The 26,864-nt window shown below is 49.3% G+C and overlaps 1 protein-coding gene across 1 annotated transcript in view; it reads right to left on the bottom strand.

Moving 5' to 3' along the window:
* The window catches only part of COMP (cartilage oligomeric matrix protein), a gene marked incomplete at its 5' end in the record, with an annotated part of 46,635 nt that overhangs the window by 1,553 nt on the left and 18,218 nt on the right, over positions 1-26,864 (bottom strand). The window contains 10 exons of the mRNA XM_015429236.1: positions 314-453; positions 1,533-1,705; positions 7,967-8,163; positions 9,672-9,720; positions 10,933-11,111; positions 12,979-13,172; positions 16,074-16,126; positions 18,627-18,745; positions 25,049-25,208; positions 25,945-26,052. Of these exons, the coding sequence (XP_015284722.1) occupies positions 314-453; positions 1,533-1,705; positions 7,967-8,163; positions 9,672-9,720; positions 10,933-11,111; positions 12,979-13,172; positions 16,074-16,126; positions 18,627-18,745; positions 25,049-25,208; positions 25,945-26,052 (1,372 nt within the window). The remainder of the gene's footprint in view (positions 1-313; positions 454-1,532; positions 1,706-7,966; positions 8,164-9,671; positions 9,721-10,932; positions 11,112-12,978; positions 13,173-16,073; positions 16,127-18,626; positions 18,746-25,048; positions 25,209-25,944; positions 26,053-26,864) is intronic.

Genomic DNA, 26,864 nt, shown 5'->3' with positions numbered 1-26,864 from the left:
AATTTTGGCTTCCACTGATATAGCACCTGTCTCTAGACGGATCAGTGTTTTCGATACTATAAATTCCTTCTGCAGTGCCGAACGATGAGGGTACATTAGTTTGGAGCATCATTGGGGGGGGGGGACACCCGTGAGACACAAAGTAGACTCTTAAGCCACAAGTGCCATCCCATGGCGATCCATAGCTGCTTAAAAAGCATTTCTGTGTGGGTGAAATGGTCAGTAAGCTTTTTAGCCTGCCAAGGACCAGAGAAAATGGCTCTGTGTGGCCCACCTCTAGTGCAGCAAACGAGGCCTGGTTGGTTCCACTCACCATTGCAGCGATATCGCAGGTTAGACCAGATGATGTTCTCCTGGGAGAAGCAGAAGACCCCCAGGCGGCCCCCTCTCATGGTTGTGTCGAGGACAACCCCTGTGTCAGCAACCATCTCGGAGCCCTCGTAGAAGCGAGCCCTGGGGAAGCAGTCCAAAGGGTAGAGGGGGGTCAAGTACAGTCCTGGCTACAGTGGACTTGAGAACCAGCATGGTGTCACGGTTAGAGTGTTAGACGGGGATCTGGGAGACCCAGGTTCAAATCCCCACTCTACCATGGAAGCTTGTTTGTTTGCGCCTTTCACAAACTGCACCCTCTCAAGTTGGACGGATGAGGGGCCTTGGGGGGGGCAGAATGTCAAACTCGCTCTACATTTTATTGCTCGCTTGCCATAGAAACCGGGAGGGGGAGTAGGAGAGTGTGAACTCCACATACTTTCACTTTTAAATGCTTTGAAGTAGAATGTTGTTTATCACACCTGGGAACACCCACCGGCCTTGGGTCTCATCTTACACTGTCTGGCTTTTGTCCATAGGATGGGGGGATGTCACCAAGGTGGGAACACATAGCCGTTGGTTTGAGCGGGTAGAATACCTGGGGGTGATTGGCTCCTAACCTTTTAGGGCCCTTGTTTGAACCTTGTATATCTATTGCTTTCGCGCCTCCATCTTCAGTTCTAACACAGCCAGTGTACAGGCTGGATCCTATCAATGTCTCAATAAACGAATCGTTCCTTGAAGTGAACGGTAGTGAGAACTGATTTCCCCAAGAGTCTGACACTGGGTGGCCTTGGGCCGGTCACACCCTCTAAGCCTAGCTTACCTTGCAGGGCTGTTACAAGAACAAAGCAGATGAGAGGAGAATGATGTAAGCCATTTTGGGACCCCACTGGGGAGAAAGGAGGGGTCAATAAATAACTTGGCACCCTGGGGCAAGGGACTGGAGGATCTAGGAAGTTCGATGGTCTTCCAAGGCCAATTTTAAAATAGAATTCTGAATCGGTGTCATTCTTTCATTCCATTTTTGAAGGATATATAAAAGCTAAGCTGTCCTCTGAATCATTCCTTTAAATGTTTCTTTTCTCTCATAACCATTCCGAGGTTGTCTTAAATATCTTTTCAGTTAGGTCAGTGATGTGGTGCTGTGACCGGAGGGACTTCTGTCTAGAACTGGTTCATCATACCCAAAAGCGTCACCTGACTTAGTCTCCCCTCCTTACCGGATGTAGCCCACTTGGGGCCGGTGCTGCAAGAACCAGCGGTAGGAGGTCTTGTCTTTCCAGCCAACGTTGCGGGGGTCTTTCCACAGCAGTTTGACTTGGTCGGTTGTATCTCCCGTGTGCCAGAGCGAATTGCGCAGGTATTCTCCTGGCCCCGTTTTTGACTTCACTGCCTGGATTGGGGGGGGGGGCGGTGTAGGGGGAAAGAGAAATCAGAGGAGGGAAACAACAATCCTGATGGGGTGGTTTGGTGGGGACCCCCTTTATTCTTGGGTTTCAGGGTCCTGCTTCCACCTGCAAAGCCCTACATGGTTTGGGGTCAGTGTGCCTAAGAGATCACCTCCACCCATACATGCTGCTTCAGTCTTTAGGAACAATGTTGAGTATACTGTCAGGTCCACAAGAATATCTAGAGAGAAGCTCTTAGATAACAGTTCTCTACTTTAAATCTCTTTTTCTGGAAACTAATCAAAGCTTGAGCCTCCAATGGGTTTTACATAGGGTTTACATCTGTCCCTCTCTCAGATGGGCTCACAATAACGTGTGTGTGAGGTGCTCGCTTATAGGGGAGACGGTTTTACCTTTAAAGCACTCTCTGTGTACCTAAACTGCCACCAGGAATTAAAAATTCCAAATCTCTCTCTTTTGGTAGAATGACCCAGGGTCTGGGCACTTCAGAGGACTATGTGGCCCTGAGGAAGTACTGTACTGGTTTCTGGGATAAGTTTAAACAAAAATTGATTTATTTAATAAAGAACAAAATAGGTTTCTGGTTATTTTGAACTGTTGCTGAAGAAAGGAACTTGTAAATATAACTGGCAAAGCTTGGTGCCACAGTCTCTCAAACTCCAAACTCCACTCTGACAGGCTTATACACTCAGTATACTCTCTCTCTCATATATATAGCCACACAGGCTAGTCTCTTTGTTTTATTCACACAGAATAGAATCAACTCTCTTAGTCACACAGACTAAACGGTTGGTCTTATTCACACAGAAATAGACTCAAAATCCCATAGTCACACAGACTATGTTCTCTCTTCAAACTTCACACACAGAATCTCTTCAAAACTTTTCCATACTTGTCTCTTCTCACAAACACACCCACAGAATCCTCTCAGACACCCTCCTCCCACACTCTCAGTCATCAGCCAATCAAAATACACTCATCTCCCTCTATCACTCTTCTTACATTACTGCAGTCAAACTAAACATTTAAAGGAACACACACACCAAAACATGAAATCATTACAGTGTGGTTCTGGTTCTCTGCCCCCCTTGCCCCACCGTGAGTTAAGCTGTGAGCGAGTGACTTCACGTTTGTATTTAATTCAAATATTCATATCCCCCCCCCTTATTGCCTTGGATTCAAGACCGCTAAGAATGCACCCAATTGTGCAAGGACACAAAACATTGTGAGCAGATTAATCAAGTGGACACCCTGGTTTAAAACACTGTTCCCGAGAGGAGTTTTAACCTTCTCCCAGCACAATTTTAATAGCCAGGACAGGTGAGGGTCCAGTGTGGAGGAAATGGCCTTCACGACCCCAAGCACTTTGTCAACATGTGCTGGGGAGACCAACCAGAAACAATCAGTTGAATTCTCCCGCGGTTCTCATGTTATGCCTGCTCTCAAACTGGCATCTAAGTTGAACCAGATGAGATTGACCTTATGGGCGAAGATCATTTCAGAGAGTAGCCATGTTGGTCTATTACAACAGTTAGATTCGAGTCGTGTAGCTCTTTAGAGACCAGGGGTCATTTCCTGCAGGAGTGCACAGGAGCAGAGCTCCGGCACTAAAGAGCCCAGGGAGCGGGCACATGCAACAAGCCCCCCCCCCCTGCTCCCAGCAGCCCTCAGTCAGAGCAAAAAGCAGCCAGGTAAGCTGCAGAGCCCCCCCCCGGTTCCAAAACAGTCCAGTAGCACCTTTAAGACCAAGTTTTATTCAGGTACAAGCTCTCCCTCCTCTGCGAGGACAGATCTGCACGTCCGTCCCCCCCCCCCCATAGCTAGCCATGCAAAAGAGACCAGGGGAGCCTGAGCGGTGGGTGTTGCCTTCTGACACACTTCTGGTGATGTCAGGGGGTGTGACATATGCAAATAAGTTATGCTAATGAGTAATGCTAATGAGCTCCTGCACCTCTTTGTCTATGAAATGACCCCTGTTAGAGACCAACGAGTTTCCAAGTATAAGCTTTGCTCCCTTTAGCAGACACAAGTAGAAACGAAGATCTGTGTCCTTTTGTTCTAGTCAGAAGATGGGTGGTGGAGGTGGAAATTGCCATAAAGTCCCAGCTGACTTACGGTGAACCCGGTAGGGTTTTCAAGGCAGGCAACTAACAGAGGTGGTTTTGCCATTGTCTGCCTCTGCATCAGGACCCTGGTATTCCTTGGAGGTCTCCCATCCAAATACTGGCCAGGGCCAACCCTGCTTAGCTTTCGAGAACTGAGGAGATCAGGTTAGCCTGGGTTATCCAGATCAGGGCAGAAGGTGGGAGGTGTATTGTAAAGAATGCCTGTAAGGAATGCAAAGGTATAATGTATATCGTAATTGGCTTGTTCAGAGCAGAGGGGAAATGCTTGGGGGCAGAAAATTAGCATCTGTAGTGAGTAGGGGTGGGCACAAAACCAAAAAATGAACTGCGGTTTGAGCGCGAACCAAGCTAGTTTGCGGTTCGTTTTGAACCGGTTCGTTTTGAACCGGTTCGTTTGGTCGCATCATTCTCAAATCCAAAAACGAACTGCCTTTTTTTCCATGGAGGTTTGTTTGGTTCCTAGGAGCAGTTCGTTCACCGGACAGCCTGATGTCGATTCAATCAGTTCCTAGTAGGCAACGCTGGGGGTGGACTTGTGGAGAGCCCTAGAAACACCCATAGCAGTTTTCCATAGCTTGATTGGCAGCTCTGTGAGCCAACCATGGAGCTCCCATTCTGCTCTATGGGAGCAGATTGTGTGTGTGTGTAGACATACCACTCCCTGACTCAGCTGCTTTCACTTTGCTGCAGGGAGAGAGAGGAGTTAGTTGTTGTGTGAGAGCGAGCTAGGAAGAATTGTTTGTTTCATGGCTGATTTAAGGGGAGGCTAGAGCGGCACTTTCCTGAGGGCACCTCCTTTGGGGGGGCTATAACTCAGACATCCCAAATCCAATTTTTGGCAAACTTTGGCGGGTGGGTGGAGAAGAGCCTGCTGGAGACGCCAAAGAGGGGGCTGTTCTACCAGCTCCCAAACTTATGAACCAAATGAACCAAGAACTGGTTCGGGGAAAGTTCGTGGTTCATGTAATCAAACGAACCGTAAAGCACCACGAACCACCATTTCCCCGGTTCCATTTCCCCGGTTCGTGCCCATCCCTAGTAGTGAGATAACAATCCAATGTCCCTGTTCAGCCCTGTTCTGAATGTCTGAATGAACTCAAGTTCAGCCATCTTATGTTGCAGTTTCCCCTTGTCTCAACCAATAAGAAGATAACACTCAAGAGCATGAGGCCCCGAAGCCTCCTAAATAATTTTGGGGGACGAGATCTGGCCGAAGCAAAGGTAACGGAAAAGAAAGTTGCCTTTGTCGCCATCACCACCGCTTCATAGGCCCTCAGCAGGGCTGTACAGCATGTTCTGTCTGGTTTCGCACACATTCTTTTGCCAGTGGCATTCTAGCTGTTTCCCTAGTTCCTTCACAGGCTCTGCCAACCTGGTCAACCAAAAGGGCCAAAGTCTGTCTCAGGAGGAAGGAGACCAAGGACCAGCTCTGCAGATAGCACCTGCCAACTACAGTGATACAACAGCTGCTATTAAGTCCCTGTCCAGAATTCCCCAGACCAGTTTAGAAGCCGGTATGATCCACTGGTCATTGGCCCATCCTAATCGGTCCCCCACCTTTGTGAAAAGAGGCAAGCAAGTCAACCTTCACATTCCGCTATGGTCCAGGGTGTAGTACCCAGGGGTCATTGCGTAGAAAAAGAGATGCAGGAGCTCATTAGCATAGCTCATTAGCATAACTTATTTGCATATGCCACACACACCCTGACATCACCGGAAGTGTGTCAGAAGGCCACACCCACCGCTCAGGCTCCACTGGACTGTTTTGTATTGCTAGCTATGGGGAAGGGATGCATAGATCTGCCCTCGCAGAGGAGGGAGAGCTTGTACCTGAATAAACCGTGGCCTTAAAGGTGCCACTGGACTCTTTTGGATTGCTATCTGGGGTGGGGGGGCTCTGCAACTTACCTGGCTGCTTCTTGCTCCTTGTGGCCCAGGGCTGCTGGGAGCAAGGGGCGGGGCTTGTTGCATGTGCCCGCCCCCTGGCCTCTTTACTGCCGGAGCTCCGCTCCTGTGCCCTCCTGCAGGAAATGACCCCTGGTAGTACCAGATCATCATTGGTCCAGAAAAGAAGGTCCAAGGTATGAACCTTCTCATGCGTTGAACCTAACACAACCTGGGACAGTCCCATGGTGGCCATGAAGTCCTGAGTGGCCCAGCCAAGGAGAAGAAAAAGAGGAGGTTGGATGTATACTCCGCCCTTCGCTCGGAGTCTCAGAGAGGCTTACAATCTCCTTTCCCTTCCCCTCCCCACAACAGACACCCTGTGAGGTAGGTGGGGCTGAGGGAGCTCTTTTGAGGACTGCTCTTTTATTTATTTATTTATTTTTGGGATTTATATCCCGCACTACCCAAACGGCTCTTGAGACAACTGCTCCGAGAGAACTTGTGACTGACCCAAGGTCGCCCAGCTGGCTGCATGTGGAGGCGTGGGGATGCTGAGGCCCTCCAGTTCAATGAAGTTTGGAGGTCTGCTCTGCAACACCACCTCCAGGGCCTGCTCTAAGCTCAGCCCAGGGCTGTTACTGGCAAACCAGGCAGATGGTATACCAGCAGGTCCCTTCACCTGTCCTGGGAACCCAGCACAAGGTATATGAAACCAAAAGTGGCCTATGACCAAACTGGGAAAGCAAAGCACACCTGCAGGAAGACCACCACGCACCTGTTGACAAACGACTGTATACCCAGCTAAGGCAATTGAAGGTTCTGTGAAGGCTATTTTAAGCGAGAGGTAAGTTCATCACCTCAATAAGCTGTGAATTCCCAAATGGTAGCTGTAGGAGCAAAACCAGCTGAAAACAGTATGGCCTCTTAAACTTTACTCAACGGGACATCTAGTCCGTGTAAGTTTATGCCCAAATAAGCTTGTTAGTCTGAAGCAGGTGGCCCCAACATGGTGCCTGTGGGCATCCGGGTACCCGCCAACACATTTCCAGGCACTGGCCAAGTGTTTTTAGAAAGTGGGAGTGGCTGGGTTGGGCTTCTGGCCAGCAACACTTCTGATTGGCCGATAGAAATTTGATTGGCTGTGGAGATTTTTAAAAACCTTGCTTTGGCAGAAGCCGCTAGAAATTTGATTGGCTGTGGAGATTTTTAAAAACTTTGCTTTGGCAGAAGCCGCTAGAAATTTGATTGGCTGTGGAGATTTTTAAAAACCTTGCTTTGGCAGAAGCCGCCACCACAGCACAAGGACCTTCACCATGTGCCTGAAGGTAAGCCGTGGCAGCCATTCTGTGGCTGCGCCCACCAGACTCAGAATTCCAAAAGTGCCTGTAGACTGAAAAGGGTTGGGGACCCCGGTCTTCAGGGTGCTATAGGACTCTTTACTTTCTTTTGTGCCAGTTTTCAAGAGGGAGATTCAAGAAAAGGATCTGGGAAAAGCGGGAATAGATGGATTGAAGAAGAAGAAGAGGAGATTGGATTTATACCCTGCCCTTCACTACCCGAGGGAGTCTCAGAGCGGCTTACGAACTCCTTTCCCTTCCCCTCCCCACAACAGACATCCTGTGAGGTAAAAGAAGAAGAAGAAGAGATTGGATTTATACCCCGCCCTTCACTACCCGAGGGAGTCTCAGAGCGGCTTACGAACTCCTTTCCTTTCCCCTCCCCACAACAGACACCCTGTGAGGTAAAAGAAGAAGAAGAAGAGATTGGATTTATACCCCGCCCTTCACTACCCAAGGGAGTCTCAGAGCGGCTTACAATCTCCTTTCCCTGCCCCTCCCCACAACAGACACCCTGTGAGGTAAAAGAAGAAGAAGAAGAGGTTGGATGTATACCCCGCCCTTCACTACCCAAAGGAGTCTCAGAGCGGCTTCCAAACTCCTTTCCCTTCCCCTCCCCACGACAGACACTCTGTGGGGTAGGTGGGGCTGAGAGAGCCCTGACAGAGACTGCTCTTTTTGTCATCCAGCAGGTGCTAGTGGAGGAGTGCGGAATCAAACCCGGTTCTCCCAGATTAGACTCCACGCACTTAACCACTACACCAAAGAGGAGGCTTCACTATGGACGGCAAACACCCCCCCCCTGTTTTCTGAGAATTTGCATTTGAACAGTAGCCACCCCCCCAAAGCAGGTAAGGTAAGGTGCTGGCCAAGGGCTTTGTCCCTACCAGGTTACCTTCAGCTGGATGCCAGGTTCAGCCACTGCTCGGAAGGGGTTGGCTTGCCAGTAAGTCTGTTCCATCTGCTTCCACATGACCACGTAGAAACTGGCGCTGTCCTGGTAGCCGAAGATGAAGCCGGCGTAGTCGTCGTCGGTGGCCGTGTTCACGTGGAAGGTGCCTTCGAAGTCCACCCCGTTGAATGCGGTGTAGCCTTAACCAGGGGGCGGGGAGAGAGGACAGAGATGGCACACAAGACAGGCCTGTAACTTTCCTTGGTCAGGCTAGGGAAGGGAATGTGGGGACCTTTTTGCACTTAGGCTGTTTGCATCTGCAACTTGTGCAACCTGGCATCACCGAGTCAGCTTTTGCTGAGTCGTTAGGGAGAGAAGGTGGAGCCCTGCGTTCCCACCCCCTCTGCTGCCCCTGGTTTTTGGGACACAGAGGTCCTGTTTCTCTGTCAAACCCCCTAGAGCAGGGGTGTCAAACTCATTTGTTATGGGGGCCGGATCTGACATAATGAGACCTTGTTGGGTCGGACCATGTTTTGTCATAAAAGGTAATGCCAGGTAGCGGATGCTTAAAGATGCTTAAAACGTTAGCTCTGTAAGCTGCAAACCTACTTTTGAGAGCCAGTTTGGTGTAGTGGTTAAGTGCTCAGACTCTAATCTGGGAGAATCGGGTTTGATTCCCCACTCCTCCACTTGCACCTGCTGGATGACGTTACATTAGCATAATAGGCCACACCCAACACCAGAAACTCATTAGCACATTAGGCCACACCCCTGAGTCTGACAGCACAACTTATTAGCACATTAGGCCACACCCCCGTGTTACCAGAAGTGTGGTCATCCAGCCACACCCACCTTTTGCTTCTTATTCTGTTGACCTTGTTTGTTGTCAAAACTCAGGGCTTTTTTTGTAGCAGGAACTCCTTTGCATGTTAGGCCACACACCCCTAGCATAGCCAATCCTAATGAGTTTCTGCTGTTGGGTGTGGCCTATTATGCTAATGAGTTCCTGTTGAACGTGGCCAACTCGGGAGCCAGCCGGAACTCCGTTCCTGTGCGTTCCTGCCCAAAAATAGCCCTGCCCAAATGGATGTTGTGTTCCACGGTATGTGTACATTAATTGACACCTTCCAAGTGCCTTTAGAATGTGGGCGGGGCCAGGCGAGGCTTTGGCCCATCAGGGCTTCCAGGTGCCCATCGTACCTCTTATGGGCTGCACAGATTTGTACAAAGTTACACTGATGGTAGCCGCCGCCACAGCCCAAGGATCTTCACTGTGTTTCTGAAGGTAAGCCCTGGCAGGGAATTTGTGGCTGTCTCCGCCTCCTGCGGCAGTCGTTTTGGGGCAGCGCCCGCCACACTGGGTCACAATTCCAAAGTTGGCCAGCAGGCTCAAAAATGCTGGAGGAGCCCCTGGCGTTGACAGATTAAACCAATCTGAAGGTAACTGCTGCTTGGGCATAAACCATTCCACTCCTGCTCACGATGAGAAGGACCACAAAATGTGCCTGAGAGGACAGGAAGAAGCTCTCCTCCCTCTTTCCCCTACCAATATGCTTTTGAGCCCGTCTTCAGGACTTCAAGGACTAGAAACTTGCTTTTTAGAAAGTCATGGAAGGAAGCAGTCTCCCTCGTTTTTGCACTTGGGCGCAACTCCCCTTCTCTAAGATCACAATGGCTTCCTCCGAGGAGAGAATAGAACAGCCCTTACCTACAGCCAGGCCTGGGTCGCTGTTCATGGTCTGGACAATTTCCATACCCTGCAAAAACAAAAACGGGGAGCATTTTTGTCCGTTAGCACGGGTCATTTGGCGGGGCGTGGTCCCTAGAATCTCCGGCGTCAAAGTGAATGGACTTGCTGATTCACTGCATGCAACTTATTCATCGCGTTGACCTGGTTCTAGGCAGAACATTCCCTACAAAGTGTTCAAAGCAGCTTGCTGAGTTTAAAGGCGAAACAATACAAGGAAATATCAACACGGGATCCGATACAGCAGCAGAGCAATGGTAAATCCCCTTTAAAGCCTTATACGGCCTGGGACGTTTTGGATTGCTAGCTATGGGGGGGGGAAACGTGCAAATCTGTCCTCGCAGAGGAGGGAGAGCTTTGACTGAATAAAACTTGGTCTTAAAGGTGCCACTGGACTGTTTTGGATTGCTAGCTATGGGGGGGGGAAACGTGCAAATCTGTCCTCGCAGAGGAGGGAGAGCTTTGACTGAATAAAACTTGGTCTTAAAGGTGCCACTGGACTGTTTTGGATTGCTAGCTATGGGGGGGGGAAACGTGCAAATCTGTCCTCGCAGAGGAGGGAGAGCTTTGACTGAATAAAACTTGGTCTTAAAGGTGCCACTGGACTGTTTTGGATTGCTAGCTATGGGGGGGGGAAACGTGCAAATCTGTCCTCGCAGAGGAGGGAGAGCTTTGACTGAATAAAACTTGGTCTTAAAGGTGCCACTGGACTGTTTTGGATTGCTAGCTATGGGGGGGGGACGTGCATGTGGTGTATTCAATGCAATGGAAAACTGTGTTTGAAATCACTAATTGAAACACCCTGTAAAGTTTCGTCCTGAGCTAAGATCCTAATCATTCAATCCCTATTGGTAGCCCAGGAAGAGCCGACCAATCACCTACCATCCAGTTCCCTGAGCGGGAACGTCTGTGATTGGACCTTATCTTGACAATCCTATTGGTTGTAATGTACAGTAGGGCGTGGCTACATTAGCCAGAGTAGAGTCAGATTTGACTGGCTTTCGAGCAAAGGAAACCTTTACCTTTAAGAGGCATCATTTAACGAAGGAATAACAAGCTGACAGGAGAGCATGCTTTCTTTCTGTCTCCCGCCCTGTGAGCGCGCTAACTCCAGCCACTACAGGGGAGACTGGAGGGACAGGCCGTGAAACGTTCTCTGACTCAGTAAAGCCGGACGGCTGCCACCATGTGGACAACCAGCCCTCCCACTGCACTGACCCACCTGGTTGAGGACAATCCAGTTAGGGTCAATTTGTGCATCGCCCTCGGGGTCCAGCACCACCGTCTGGAAGGCCCGGAAGTCGGTCAGCGTCACTTCGGCGTTCTCGGGACAGACGTCAATGTGATCGACCACCAAGTCCTTATCGAAATCGTTTTCGCAGGCGTTCCCGATTCCGTCTCCTGCAGGACAAAAGGGAAGGTGGTCTCAAGCTTTCAATCAGCTCTGCCCCAGACTTCCACTGGACCCCCACTGATCGCAGCCATGGTACCTGCGTCCCAGCCAACCCCATTTCTGTGGTCCCCCTCCTGGACTGTCAGATGGTACTTCCTGTTTTTCTCAGAGAGAGAGGGGGAGCATTGTTGCTGAAGGGAGAGATGCTCGGCTCATCTTTTTGACCAGAGGTGACAAATTGAATCAGCGCTTTACACACAGCGGCCCAACGACAGGGCAGAGAGGCCGAGGCCTTCCCCTCATAAGAACACAAGAAGAGCCCTGCTGGATAAGACCAGTGGTCCATCTAGTCCAGCATCTTGTCTCACATAAAGGCCAAGCAGTTCTTCTGGAGGGCCAACAGCAGGGCATAGAGGCCGAGGCCTTCCCCTGATAAGAACATGAGAAGAGCCCTGCTGGATCAGACCAGTGGTCCATCTAGTCCAACATCCTGTCTCCCACAGTGGCCAACCAGTTCTTCTGGAGAGCCAGCAACAGGGCATAGAGGCCGAGGCCTTCCCCTGGTAAGAACACGAGAAGAGCCCTTCTGGATCAGACCAGTGGTCCCTCTAGTCCAGCATCCTGTCTCACACAGTGCCCAACCTGGAGAGCCAGCAACAGGGCAGAGAGGCCGAGGCCTTCCCTGATAAGAACATGAGAAGAGCCCTGCTGGATCAGACCAGTGGTCCATCTAGTCCAACATCCTGTCTCCCACAGTGGCCAACCAGTTCTGCCAGCGAGCCAGCAACAGGGCATAGAGGCCGAGGCCTTCCCCTGGTAAGAACACGAGAAGAGCCCTTCTGGATCAGACCAGTGGTCCATCTAGTCCAGCATCCTGTCTCACACAAGGGCAGAGAGGCCGAGGCCTTCCCTGATAAGAACATGAGAAGAGCCCTGCTGGATCAGACCAGTGGTCCATCTAGTCCAACATCCTGTCTCCCACAGTGGCCAACCAGTTCTTCTGGAGAGCCAGCAACAGGGCATAGAGGCCGAGGCCTTCCCTGATAAGAACATGAGAAGAGCCCTGCTGGATCAGACCAGTGGTCCATCTAGTCCAGCATCCTGTCTCACACAGTGGCCAACCTGGAGAGCCAGCAACAGGGCAGAGAGGCCGAGGCCTTCCCTGATAAGAACATGAGAAGAGCCCTGCTGCATCAGACCAGTGGTCCATCTAGTCCAGCATCCTGTCTCACACAGTGGCCAAACAGTTCCTCTGGAGGGCGAACAACAGGGCAGAGAGGCCGAGGCCTTCCCTGATAAGAACATGAGAAGAGCCCTGCTGGATCAGACCAGTGGTCCATCTAGTCCAGCATCCTGTCTCACACAGTGGCCAACCGGTTCCTCTGGAGGGCCAGCAACAGGACACAGAAGCTGAGGCCCCCTGATATTGCCTCCTGGCTCTGGAACTCAGAGGCTTAGTGCCTCTGAATACTAGGCTCAGCCACCATGGCTAGTAGCCATTATCCTCCATGAATCTATCTCCTCCCCTTTTAAAGCTATTTATTGCTGTGTGGCCGTCACTGCGTCCTCTGACAGCGAATTCCACATTTTAATCACTCTCTGAGTAAAGAAGCCTTTCCTTTTCTCTGTCCTGAACCTACTGCCCATCAGCTTCATCAGACGCCCTTGAGTTCTACTATTTTGGGAGAGGGAGAACGAGTTCTCCTTGTCCCCTTCTCCACCCCATGCACAATTTTATAAACCAGTCGACCACCAAGCCCTTATGGAAATCGTCCTCGCAGGCTTGGTTTAGTCATTGACGGGAGAGATGGAGGGCTCCAAGGGACCGGTAGCCTGCTCTTTGGCAACCGGCTGCTTTTGGAAAGGCCTGCTCACTGTTTGTGTCTTCCTGGCCGGGATTGGGGACCAGGCGGCAGTTGTCGGGGCCCGGGGGCCTCTGATCCGGGATGCCGTCGTTGTCGTCGTCGTCATCACACTCGTCGCCGATTCCATCCCGGTCGGAGTCCAGTTGGGAGCTGTTGGGCACGGAGGGACAGTTGTCCCTGGAGTCCTGATGTCCGTCCCCGTCGCTGTCCAAGAGACAGAGAGAACATAAGAACATAAGAGACGCCAATGTTGGATCAGGCCAAAGGCCCATCCAGTCCAACACTCTGTGTCGCACAGTGGCCAGAAATACCAGGTGCCATCAGGAGGTCCAGCAGTGGTGCCAGGACACTAGAAGCCCTCCCACTGTTGACCCCCCCCAAGCACCAAGATGACAGAGCATCACTTGCCCCAGAGCCCGTATCTATACCTTGTGGCTAATAGCCACTGATGGACCTCTGCTCCATATGCCTATCCAATTCCCTTTTGAAGCCGTCCATGCTTGTAGCCGCCACCACTTCCTGTGGCAGTGAATTCCATGTGTTAATCACTCTTTGGGGGAAGAAGGACTTCCTTTTATTCATTCCAACCCGACTGCTCAGCAATTTCATGGAGTGCCCACAAGTTCTTGTATTGTGAGAAAGGGAGAAAAGTACCTCTTTCTCTACCTGCTCTTTCCCATGCATAATCTTGTAAACCTCGATCATGTCACCCCTCAGTCGTCTTTTTTCCAAGCTAAAGAGCCCTAAGCGCTTTAACCTTTCCTCATAGGGAAAGTGTTCCAACCCTTCTATCATTCGAGTTGCCCTTTTCTGCACTTTTTCCAAAGCTATAATATCCTTTTTAAGGTGTGGTGACCAGAACTGCACACAGTATTCCAAATGAGGTCTCACCATTATGATATTGGCTGATCTGTTTTCAATACCCTTCCTAATAATCCCCAGCATAGCATTGGCCTTCTTTATTGCAGTCACACACTGTCTCGACATTTTCATTGAGTTATCTACTACAACTCCAAGATCTCTTGATCAGTCTCTGCCAGTTCAGACCCCATCAGTGTGTATTTATATTTAGGATTTTTGGTTCCAATGTGCATCACCTTGCACTTGGCCACATTGAACCCCATTTGCCATGTTGACGTCCACTTGCCCATCTTTGACAGATCCCTTTGGAGTGCCTCACAATCCTCACTGGTTTTCACCACCCTGAACAACTTTATATCATCCGCAAATTTAGCCACTTCATTGCTTACTCCCAACTCCCAAGCAGGGGAACTTAATACAAATCCTGCAAGAGTTTTATCCAGATACATCGTATGCAGTGAGAGGGCTGTCAGTGGGCCGTGCCTGAAGAACCTACCCTTTTTTTGTGTCTTTGTTCGAATCACTGTTCTGATCTGGCCTACTTTTAATCAGCTTTTGCTGGAGTCTGGTCTCACTGAGCCTCCGGACCCGGTTGGTCGATCCTACAATCACTCCCAGTGCAGAGACTAGAATTATCTGGCTTTCGAGATGTCTGCCCGCTGCGTTCCTGGCATGTGAGTCACTGCTGTGAACTCGCCTCCTTACAATCTGCCTCTGCTGTGGGTGCTGCATCTCTGTGCTACGTGTGATCGGATCATTCCGCCAAGTTTTGACCTGCACTGGAGGCTGCCCTGGACTGGATTGAACCCAAGCTAGCCCAATCTTAGCAGATCTTGGAAGCTAAGCTGGGATAGGAGACCTCCCAGGAATACCAGGGTTGTGACGCTGTCAGACTCGGGCCCTGGATTTATTGTCTTTGTACTGCTAACGCTTAGTTTCGCTTTTGTATTCCTGCTTGCTAGGCACATCTGGTATTGCTCTGTGCCCTTATCTTTTGCCCCCGGTGACCTGACATTCCTGAGGGGCAGAGGTCATTTTGGGGGGGGGAACGCAGGGGAACGCAGTCCCCCCCCCGGTGAGGTGCAGGGGGGCGGGGCACATTTCCCCCCGAAATGACGAAGCCCCGCTCCCTGCTTCCGGCCGCCCCGCTTCCAGCCCTCATTCAGCCAGGAGGAGGCAGGAGAAGAGGGAGGGTAAGTTGCTTCCTCCCCGCCTCTCCCCACCCCTGCCTGCCTGGGGCCAGGGAGGGCCTTGGCAGGGCTTCCTCGCACTCCCGCTGGCCTTGCAGGTCCACCGCCAAGCCCCTGATGTCAGGGGGTGTGGCATATGCTAATGAGTTATGCTAATGAGTTCCCCTAGCTCTTTTTCTACGAAATGACCCCTGCTGAGGGGTGTGTGTGAGTGTGATTGTCTGTAGCTAAGGATGCGCTGCCTGTAACTCTTGTTCACGCGGCCCCCAGGAAGTTCTCAGGTTTTCACATGAGAAGCCAACCTTGGGAGAGATAAGACTTTGGGCATGGCTAGTTGGGTTGTATATCTCTCATGACCGTTAGTAACACTGGTGTGGGTGACGTATGTATGGAATGTGGGACCCCATCTTTATTATCAGTTCCTAGGCCTGGCATTGCCAGTTCAGACAAAGACGTTTGCCTCTACAGTTAACCAAATCTTTCCAATAAACTTTCAAACGAAAGACTGTGTTCAGAGTGGTTCTACTAGGAGACTGACAGACGCGGAGGCAGGCAATGGCAAACCACCTCTGAACGTCTCTTGCCTTGAAAACCCTACAGAGTTACCATAAGTCAGCTGTGACTTAACAGCAAGAGAGAGAGAGGCTGCCTGTTGAGTCTCATTGTGAATCTCTGTTCTGACCTCAAGCCTTCCTCTCGAGGCACATTCTGGCATGCAGAAGTGAAGGGGACAGAGGTTACAAATGATAATGAGCACACTTTTAAAAGTCTAGCAGCAGTTCTTAACCACGTGTCCAGCGCCTGGTGTTCCCTCTAAGCCGAGTTAGTGTGAGCTAGCTCACAGTTTCTTAGCCTCAGGCTCACAGGTTTCTGTCTTTACTCGGGAAGGATGGCTCCAGAGCAAACTAGTAGCCAAATGACTGGCTCACAACTTTAATGCCAGGAGCTCACAAAGTGGAATTTTTGCTCACAAGACTCCACAGCTTAGAAGGAGCACTGCCAGCGCCCCACCGTTCCCTACAGGTTGAACGAGGACGGTATTTCTGTAACTCACCGGTCTTGATTGGTGTCACAGGGGTCCCCAACGAGATCATGATCAGTATCTTTCTAAGCAGAAGGAAGCACAAAAACGTCGAGTTTTTAGATAAGTAGGAATGCTCTCAAGGTATTTTCTTTTTTTTATTCATAATTTTTTATTTTTTATAAACATAACAATTATTATATAACATCAATACCATTGATGTTATAATGAAAAATATTCCATTACAAAATCTAACCAACTATCTATAACCTTTACAACATGCTGCAATTGCTACTAATTAGCACCAACATAACTTTAAACAGTTCCATTTCCTTGTACCTTAGTAAAATGCAAATTTCGTATATTTATCAGGAATATCATATAAAGTATTTTTTCCAGTTGTAATATAGTCAAAAAAAAAGAAAACAATTTTTCCACAAAATGGTTAGGCTTATTAGGTGTTTGTGCCGTTGCTAATTGGGTTGCAATTTTACCTGCTACTATAACATCCCAGACTTTAGCAATCCATATTTTAATTGTGGGAACATTTGATTGGTTCCATCTCTGTGCTAAACAAGTTTTGGCCGCATAAAGTAGCAATGTTAGCATCTCTATCTTCTGTTTGGATAAGGAAAGAGACGACCATTGATTTAAAAGAACTGACTCTGGAATATTAGGCAACATGTTAGGGAACATATAGCCCCTGCTTCAAGAGTTTCCATCTCGCTTGAAAAAAATCTAAACCCTGCATCCTTGACTCCTTAGCAGTGTTCCCTCTAAGCTGAGTTAGTGTGAGCTAGCTCACAGTTTTTTAGCCTTGGGCTCACAGATTTTTGTCTTAGCTCAGGAAGGGTGGCTCCAGAGCAAACTGATCTATGCAGCAGCCAAATCGCTCGCTCACACCTTTAATGGTAGTAGCTCACAAAGTAGAATTTTTGCTCACAAGACCCCACAGCTTAGAGGGAGCATTGCTCCCTAGTACAAAACTCAAGCGCTTTATGATTATTTTACTCCTGGGATTCCCCAGCCTTTTAAAGCTTGCAGGCTCCTTTAGAATTCTGACACTGTATGGCGGGCGTGGCCACAAAATGGGGCACGGGAGGCGGAGCCAGCCACAAAATGGCTGCCGCAGCTTCCTTTCAGTCACAAGGTGAAGGAGGTCCTTGTGCTGCTGTAGCAGCTGCTGCCAAAGCAACATTTAAAAAAAAATAATCTGCCCAGCCAATCAAATCTCTGATAGCCAATCAGAAGCCTTACTGGGCAAAAGTTCTTGCCTGCCCCCGCCCACTTTCTAAAAATACTTGGCGGGCGCCAGGAAAAGGGTCAGTGGGTGCCGTGGCACCCTTAGGCACCACATTGGGGGGGGGCATTTTACTTCATTAAGCATCTACCGCTAGTTGATTTCAGTTTCAAAAATACGTCTGACAGTATTGGCTCTAAGAATGTGGCTTAAATGTTGCTGCCTGCGATTAATTTTTTTTTATTTACACGTGTGTAAATGTGCCCTGTCTCATATTCTCTCCTGGAACTGCAATATTCCCTGGGCTCAACTTCCATCCAGCAGTTCAAGCTCTGAAAAACAAATACCCATCCAGTTATCCCAAATCCCCTATCTGAGATTGCAACCTCTAGGACAGTGATGGTGAACCTTTTAGAGACCGAGGGCCCAAACTGCGACCCAAAACCCACTTATCGCAAAGTGCCAACACGGCAATTTGACCAGAATACGGAGGTTTTACCTCAGTCCAACACTCTGTCACACGGTGGCGAACACGGCAATTTAACCAGAATACTGAGGTTTTACCTCAGTCCAACACTCTGTCACACGGTGGCGAACATGGCAATTTAACCAGAATACGGAGGTTTTACCTCAGTCCAACACTCTGTCACACGGTGGCGAACACGGCAATTTAACCAGAATACGGAGGTTTTACCTCAGTCCAACACTCTGTCACACGGTGGCGAACATGGCAATTTAACCAGAATACTGAGGTTTTACCTCAGTCCAACACTCTGTCACACGGTGGCGAACATGGCAATTTAACCAGAATACGGAGGTTTTACCTCAGTCCAACACTCTGTCACACGGTGGCGAACACGGCAATTTAACCAGAATACGGAGGTTTTACCTCAGTCCAACACTCTGTCACACGGTGGCGAACATGGCAATTTAACCAGAATACTGAGGTTTTACCTCAGTCCAACTCTCTGTCACACAGTGGCCAAAGATACCAGGTGCCCTCAGGAGGTCCAGCAGTGGGGCCAGGATACTAGAAGCCCTCCCACTGTTGCCCCCCCAACCACCAAGAATACAGAGCATCCCTTGCTCCAGCCTGAGAGTTCCTATCTATACCTTGTGGCTAATAGCCACTGATGGACCTCTGCTCCATATGCTTATCTAATTCCCTCTTGAAGCCGTCCATGTTTGTAGCCGCCACCACTTCCTGTGGCAGTGAATTCCATGTGTCAATCACTCTTCGGGTGAAGAAGTGTTTCCTTTTATCCGTTCTAACCCGACTGCTCAGCAATTTCATTCCGCCACTCCCCTGGCCCTGGCTTTTCCTTCCCACCCGGGCTGAAAGTTACCTGGTCTGGATTATGGATCGAGGGGCAGCTATCGCAGACATCTCCCACGCCGTCCCCATCAGTATCCCTCTGGTCTGGATTGGGAATCCTCATGCAGTTGTCCATAATGTTTTTAATCTCTGTGGGGAGGTGGGGGAAGGGGAAGAGAGAAATACGGTCAGTATGCAAAACTGAGCCCGGCTTTGAACTCGTGACTTGAGAGGCGTTTAGGCAAGGATGTGGCCCGTGTGATCTGGCCAAATGGGAGAACTTTGGTGAAGGTCAGTTGTGGGGGGAGGGGGACAGTACACCATATCAGTAGCATTGCCAGCCTCCTGGTGAGAATCTAATCTAATAACCTCAACCAGGGCTATTTTTGGGCAGGAACGGAGTTCCGGCTGGCTCCTGAGTTGGCCACACCCAGCAGGAACTCATTAGCATAATAGGCCACACCCAACAGCAGAAACTCATTCGGATTGGCTACATTAGGGGTGTGTGGCCTAACATGCAAAGGAGTCCCTGCTACAAAAAAAGCCCTGGTTTGACAACAAGGTAAACAGAATAAGAAGCAAAAGGTGGGTGTGGCTGGAAGACCACACTTCTGGTAACATGGGGGTGTGGCCTAATGTGCTAATAGACTGTGTTGTCAAGGGTGTGGCCTAATATGCTAATGAGTTCCTGCTGGGCTTTTTCTACAAAAAAAGCCCTAGCCTCAACTAAGTGTGGTATGCCCCTCGATCCGACGAAAACCGCACTGCCACGATTCACTGGCAGCGCTGCTTAAATCTCCCGGGCTGGCTCTACGTCATCACAGCGTAGAGCCCGCCAAATTCAAGACCAATCAGCTTCCCCCCCCCTGCTGGCATGGAGCCAGCCAATGCAGTTGTCCCAGTTTCCCGCCTCTGCTGGCCGTTAGACCAAAAAAGTGGCAAAGCCCTCCTTTGCCCACGCAGCAATCCGGCCTTTTAGGTAAGTCTCGGCCGTGTTTAACAATAAATATTCAAACAACAAGTCTCAGTGTTATTGTATTATGAAATATTCATAAGTATTCTAATATCTAATTTTCTATTGTTTCATACACACACAATGAAAAAATACAATAATTCATAAGATTTCTGTCTTATGATTGCTTTATGTTGCATTTTTTCATTGTTTATGTATGAAAGAACAGAAAATTGGATATTGGAAAACGTATGAATATTTCATAATACAAAAAAAAACCCACTTTGACTTGTTATTTGAATATTTATTGTTTAAAAAGCATACAGGATTTAGTTTAGGCTATTAGATTAGAATCTCCAGGTGAGCCCTGGAGATCTCCCTGAATTACGACTGATCTCCAGGCTGCAGAGATTAGTTGCCCTGGAGAAAACGGCCGCTTTGGAGGGCGGAATCTTATGGCAACATATCCTCCCTGAGGTCCCCTCCCCTCCCCAAACCCCACTCTCCCCAAACCTCCCAGAATTTCCCAAGCTGGAGTTGGCAACTCTACCTGCCAGGCTTTTGAATATAGTCAAGGACGGGAGATCACGGGACAGGCTGAACTTTGTACGGAAAAACAACCGTGATATAACAAAACCTTGTTAGAGAAAAATATATCTTCTTCAATTCTCCAGTGAATAGCAAATCATTAAAGGTGTTTTCTTTGGAATAAATCGGTCTCAAGTTTTTCTTTCTGACGGTACAACGCTCAATGGACCCGTTTCACTCGAGGTTTCATCAGATGAGACCTTACACCTTTTGTGTTTTTTCTACTCCCTCTTCCTTTCTAACCTACATCATTTGGTACCATCAGAAAGAAAAACTTGAGAGTTGAGACCAAGTTTTGAAATACCTGGCTCAAACACTAGATGAAGAAGGGGAGCTGTCAGTTTTGCGATAAGGTGCCCCTTTCAATAGCTACCTGTTTATGATACTTCGTCCCTGCTACTGATTTCGCTCATCTTCTCTAGATTGCGGTTTCCCTTTCGGCTCTAGAAGCTCATAGATGCATGATTTTGAGCAGCAGAAAATGTCTAGATAGCCTACTTGAAACCAAGGGTTAAAAGGACTCAGGGGTCATTTCTTGCAGGAGCGCACAGGGGCGGAGCTCTGGCAGTAAAGAGCCCAGGGGGCGGGCACATGCAACAAGCCCTACCCCCTGCTCCCAGCAGCCCTCAGTCAGAGCAAGAAGCAGCCAGGTAAGCTGCAGAGCTCCCTCCAGGCCAAAACAGTCCAGTGGCACCTTTAAGACCAAGTTTTATTCAGGCACAAGCTCTCCCTCCCCTGCGAGGACAGATCTGCACGTCCCTCCCCCCCCCCCCAGTAGCTAGCAATCCAAAACAGTCCAGTGGAGCCTGAGCGGTGGGTGTTGCCTTCTGACACACCTCTGGTGATGTCGGGGGTGTGGCATATGCAAATGTTATGCTAATTAGTTATGCTAATGAGCTCCTGCACCACTTTCTCTACAAAATGACCCCTGGGGAACACTGGCCACTACTGAGATTCCCCTATCTTGAAATCCTGCCCCCCACACCTCTGCCATCTTGGAGAGTGGTTCCCTGTTTGTGAGAATTGGGCCCACCAGTACTGAGGGTGGCAGAGAGGCATACCACTGTGCAATGTGTTCCTTATTCCTGCAGGACTGAACAGCAAAAGGAAGTCCTGTCTTCTTGGTCCTTGGGGGGCAACCGTGGGGGGCTTCTGGAGTCCTGGCCCCACTGGTAGACTTCCTGATGGCACCTGGGCTTTGGCCACTGTTTGACACAGAGTGTTGGACTGGATGGGCCACTGGCCTGATCCGACATGGCTTCTCTTATACTTTTAACCCTTCCCTTGGGCCAGGTGTGTTAATCCCTCTCTCACCCCCATGAAACCCCACTCACTGCCCCCCAAAACTACTCCTGCCTCCAGCCAACGGGATCTGTCCTCTTTGCTTGCATTTATACCAGTTTCTCTAACCAAAGGGAGACTCCTGTCTGTCTAATTTCCCCACCTCATCCAGCCTGGGTGGCCCAAATCCACAGCTTTCCTTTCGCCGTGCAAGCCAGAAATAACCCAGTGTTTGGGCACGGAGCTTGGAAAACCCTGATGTCGACGGGACGGGAACCGGCCAACAGACAAGCTGCGCGGTGTCCCTTCCTGTCCCTAGGTCTAGGGGAGGATGCCAGGAGGAAGGCCAGTTCTGACGTGGCTTTAAAGAACTGGGAAGGGGTGGGGGAGAGACAAGGATATAAACTTTCAAAGAAATCCTCCTCACGTTGCAATTAGGCCTGAATTTGCGCAGAGGAGTTAGTCTTGACTGCACAGACCCAAAAAGCCTCCTTGTCCAGAGGCAGTCTACCTTTCAATGGCAGGTGCTGGAGCCATTCAGTTGAGGCGGGCTTGCCACCTTTCTGCCTTGCTTGTGGGGCATCCGTGAGCGCTGAGGGAAACAGGACGCTTGGTTCTCCAGTCTGCTTTTGACTGTGCACAAATGCCCTAGTGTGCGCTAGATACAAATACACTAGATACTGCTGTCTGCAGAAATGAACATATGTGAAGCTATCCAGGGATTTTTAAATTTATTGTTTTGGAAAAAGAGGTGCCGGAACTCTCAGGGACGTGACGTTTTCAATCTGTATACTGAAAACTCACAAGCTTTTAAACATTTTCGAAAGACTTTTGTCGAAGAGGTTCTAGAACATAAGAACATAAGAATATAAGAGACGCCAATGTTGGATCAGGCCAAAGGCCCATCCCGTCCAACACTCTGTGTCACACAGTGGCCAGAAATACCAGTGCCATCAGGAGGTCCACCAGTGGGGCCAGGACACTAGAAGACCTCCCACTGTTGACACCCCCCCAAGCACCAAGGAGACAGCGCATCACTTGCCCCAGAGCCCCTATCTATACCTTGTGGCTAATAGCCACTGATGGACCTCTGCTCCATATGCTTATCTAATTCCCTTTTGAAGCTCTCCATGCTTGTAGCCGTCACCACTTCCTGTGGCAGTGGATTCCATGTGTTAATCACTCTGGATGAAGAAGTACTTCCTTTTATCCGTTCTAACCCGACCGCTCAGCAGAACTCCATTCCAAGGCGTTCCCCCAGTAAAAAAAGCCCTGAAGCTATCTGATACCAAGTCCCGACTCTGACCCCTCTCGTTCAGTGTTGTCTCCTCTAAATGGCAGTAGCAGTTCTCTGGGCTCTCAGGAGGTCTCCAGGACTCTAATCTGGAAGAACCGGGTTTGATTTCCCCACGCCTCCACGTGCAGCTGCTGGTGTGACCTTGGGTCAGTCACACGTTCTCTCGGAGCTGTTCTCTCAAAGATAGTCCTCGAAAGAGCTCTGTCAGCCCCACCTGCCTTCCAGGGTGTCTGTTGTGTGCGGAGGGGAAGGGAAAGGAGGTTGTAAGCGGCTCCGAGACTCCTTCGGGTAGTGAAGGGTGGGGGTCTAAATCCAATCTCTTCTTCTCTTCTCCGGCATCCTTTTAGATGGGGATTCTGGGGCTGAAGCCCTTCTGCACACCTGTGCTATGACCATTAAACAATGGGTCTTCCCAAAAACGTATGAAGCTGCCACTTGCAGAGCCTGACCTATAGCGTACTGGATGGGGATTCTGGGGCTGAAGCCCTTCTGCACACCTGTGCTATGACCATTAAACAATGGGTCTTCCCAAAAACGTATGAAGCTGCCACTTGCAGAGCCTGACCCCCAGTCTGCCTAGCTTAATATTGCCAACTCTGACTGGCAGCGGCTCTCCAGGATCTCAGGTGCAGAAGGGTCTTATTCAACTGCTGTCCAAGATCCTTTAAGATCCCAAGATCCTGGGACCCTCTCCATACAAACTGAATTGAACGACGCTTGGGATAAACTCTCTTGGCCCTGGGGAGAGGCCTTCAATAGTTAACCAGTGGCCTCTAAGCCCAGAATTGAGAATTGTGCAGGATCTGGAGACCAGGCAGAAGTAAACAAAGGCGAATGGACAGCAGTGTGGTCTCCAGGGATGTCTGAAAACTGGCTGGGCTAGAGGAAAGGGAGCAAAGGCCAGAAAAAGCCAAAAGGACCCAGGCTCTGGAGTCCCCGACCGACCCAGAGGGCACCTGGAGGCTCATCTCCGTCCCTCAGTGATGGAAGCAGCAGAAGCCAACGTCTGCCACACCATCAATTGCCATGCTCATCTGCGCAGTGGAACAAAAGGAAGATTCACGGTTCAAAAACAATGCAAATCACAATAAGAACTGTGAAAGAAAGACGCTAAGAAATCTCAAAATGCTGAATTCTATTATAGATTCTTATTCAAACCTATGAAGAGTTTCATTCACAGATCTGAGTATATGATAAAGAATTTCATAAGCAAGGTTCTCAAATAATGTGCAATATGAACAATATTATTTCCAAATAATGTGCAATATAGGCGATTACGAATATTCCGGATAAAACTTCGTTTCGGGTGTCTTCTTCAGAAGTAGAGAGTTCATTTTCTAAGTATGTGTTTGTTCATTTTTACCACCGATATCAGTTTTAGATCATCAAGATTCAACAATGTTGAATAAAGGTTGAAAAACAATTCTGAAGATGGGCTACCAGTCACCATTTCAGGAAGAGATCACTCTAAATCGTTACAAGGCTGGCAATGCCTCCTGAATCTTGACATCCGAAACGAAGTTTTATACGGAATTTTCATAATTGCGTATATTGTACATCATTTGGAAATAATGTTGTACATATTGTACACTATTTGAGAACCTTGCTTATGGAATTCTTTATCATATATTCAGCTCTGTGAATGAGACTCTTCATAGGTTTGAATAAGAATCTATAATAGAATTATTCAGCATTTTCAGATTTCTTGGCGTCTTTCTTTCACGGTTCTTATTGTGATTTGTGTCATCCCAGCAATCGGGCATCCCACCTCCAAAGGAAAAGGTAAAGGTTCCCTTGCTCGAAAGCCAGTCGAATCCGACTCTAGGGTTGCAGTGCTCATCTCCGTTTCAAAGCCGAAGAGCCAGCGCTGTCCGGAGACGTTTCCATGGTCATGTGGCCGGCATGACTAAACACCGAGGCGCACGGAACGCTGCTACCTTCCCCCCGAAGTGGTCCCTATTTATCTACTTGCAATTTCTTGCTTTCGAACTGCTAGGTTGGCAGGAGCTGGGACTAGAGACGGGAGCTCACTCAGTCACGCGGCACACTCGGGTCTCGAACTGCTGAACTACTGACCTTCCACAGCCTGCAGTTCAGCGTCTTAACCACTTGAGCCACCGCAGCTCCTTCCCACCTCCAAAGCCGCTCTGGTTTAGGTGAGACTCCAGGGACGACGGGTTCACCACGAGGGCCAGCATCACTGGACGTTTTAAAAAGGCTGAGGATGTCTCCCCCTTGGAGGTTTTGAAGGGGATAACATAGCAAGACCCACCCACTGGTCCTGTCACCAGAAGCTGTGGAAGTCTGGATGTCCCCAAGACCCCTAGACACTCACTGTCTCCATCCATGTCGTCGTCACACAGGTCTCCCCGGCCATCTCCATCGCTGTCTCTCTGGCCGTTGTTCTTTACGTGGGGGCAGTTGTCACAGGCATCCCCATAATTGTCCTGGTCTACATTGCGCTGGTCTGTGTTGCGCACGAACACGCAGTTGTCCTGCAGAGGGATTGTTGGCCATCAGGAAGGGTGTGCATTGGGGGGTTAAGAACCTGAGACGTGATTTGTCTGCTTTTGTGAGGAGACTGCCTTCCAGGGCTCTTTTTGTAGAAAAAGCCCAGCAGGAACCCATTAGCATAATAGGCCACACCCAACAGCAGAAACTCATTAGCGTATTAGGCCACACCCCTGACAGCACAGCCCATTAGGCCGCACCCCCATGTTACCAGAAGTGTGCTCATCCAGCCACACCCACCTTTTGCTTCTTATTCTGTTTACCTTGTTTGTTGTCAAAACCCAGGGCTTTTTTTGTAGCAGGAACTCCTTTGCATGTTAGGCCACACACCCCTAATGTAGCCAATCCGAATGAGTTTCTGCTGTTGGGTGTGGCCTATTATGCTAATGAGTTCCTGCTGGGCGTGGCCAACTCAGGAGCCAGCCGTAACTCCATTCCTGTGCGTTCCTGCCCAAAAATAGCCCTGGGCCCTTTCCCCTTAAGGGGTGGAGGGTGTGTGTGGCTTTTTTGGGTGAAATGGGCCTCCAGTTTTCATTCAGATTTTTCATGCATCCAGTATAAAAACCGTCTGGGGAATTACAGCCCTAAGAGCTGCAGCAGACGGTGAGGAGGAGATTTTTCCTTAGCTGAGCCAGAGGAGAGAGGCAACTCTGGAATCAAAGTAGAAACCTGGGCATGAGTTTTGAGGGAAAGGTGCATTCAAGAGACCATTGTTCAGACCTCGGTGTTTATGATCCCATCCCCATCAGCGTCGTCATCGCAAGCATCGCCAATGCCATCTCTGTCTGCATCCTCTTGCCCAGAATTTGGAACAGTCACGCAGTTGTCCTGAAACAGGAAATGATGGTGGAATATGAGCTCCCCTTTGCCGATTCGAATTCCATTCTTTGAGTGTGCCAATAATCACATTGCAATAACCAGCCAAGGCAGTCGTTTAATTTCATGACTGTGCCCGTTTTCACCATTCTGACAATGTCATCTGTTTAGTATTAATATCAGCATTGCCATTTAAAGTTGTTCACTGTCGTTTTTGAAAATATTTCATACCTTACCCACTTAGACTCGCATGTTCCTGTGGTGGGTTAACATCCATTAAAAAAATTAATCCAAAATCGGGGGGGAATCCATGTGTATTTATGATGTGCAACATATGCTGTACTTCAGAAGCAAGACAGATATCCGCCAAGAGTGAAATTAGCTACGAAAACATAGTGGATAACTTACAAACAGCAGCAAGGGAATCCCTTTTTTAAAAAAAAAAAACCATCCACCAGAAAATAAATGTCTGCATTGCTTTCTGGAAACACCTTAATCTTTCTCTAGGAAAGGTAAAGGTAAAGGGGTTTCCCTTGCTAGAAAGCCAGTCGAATCCGACTCTAGGGTGTGGTGCTCATCTCTGTTTCCAAGCCGAAGAGCCAGCGCTGTCCGAAGATGTTTCCGTGGTCATGTGGCCGGCATGACTAAATGCCGAGGCGCACGGAACCTTCCCACCAAAGTGGTACCTATTTACCTACTTGCAGTTTCTTGCTTTTGAACTGCTAGGTTGGCAGGAGCTGGGACCAAGATAAAGCCAAATAAAGAGGCAGCTGAAATCTCTGGAATCACCACTGGAAAGGCCCTGCCCTGCAGAAAGAATTTCA

Source organism: Gekko japonicus, unplaced genomic scaffold (assembly GCF_001447785.1).
Source record: "Gekko japonicus isolate JY-2015 unplaced genomic scaffold, Gekko_japonicus_V1.1 scaffold3336, whole genome shotgun sequence".
Lineage (NCBI taxonomy): Eukaryota > Metazoa > Chordata > Lepidosauria > Squamata > Gekkonidae > Gekko > Gekko japonicus.
This window is presented reverse-complemented; position numbering and strand designations above follow the sequence as displayed.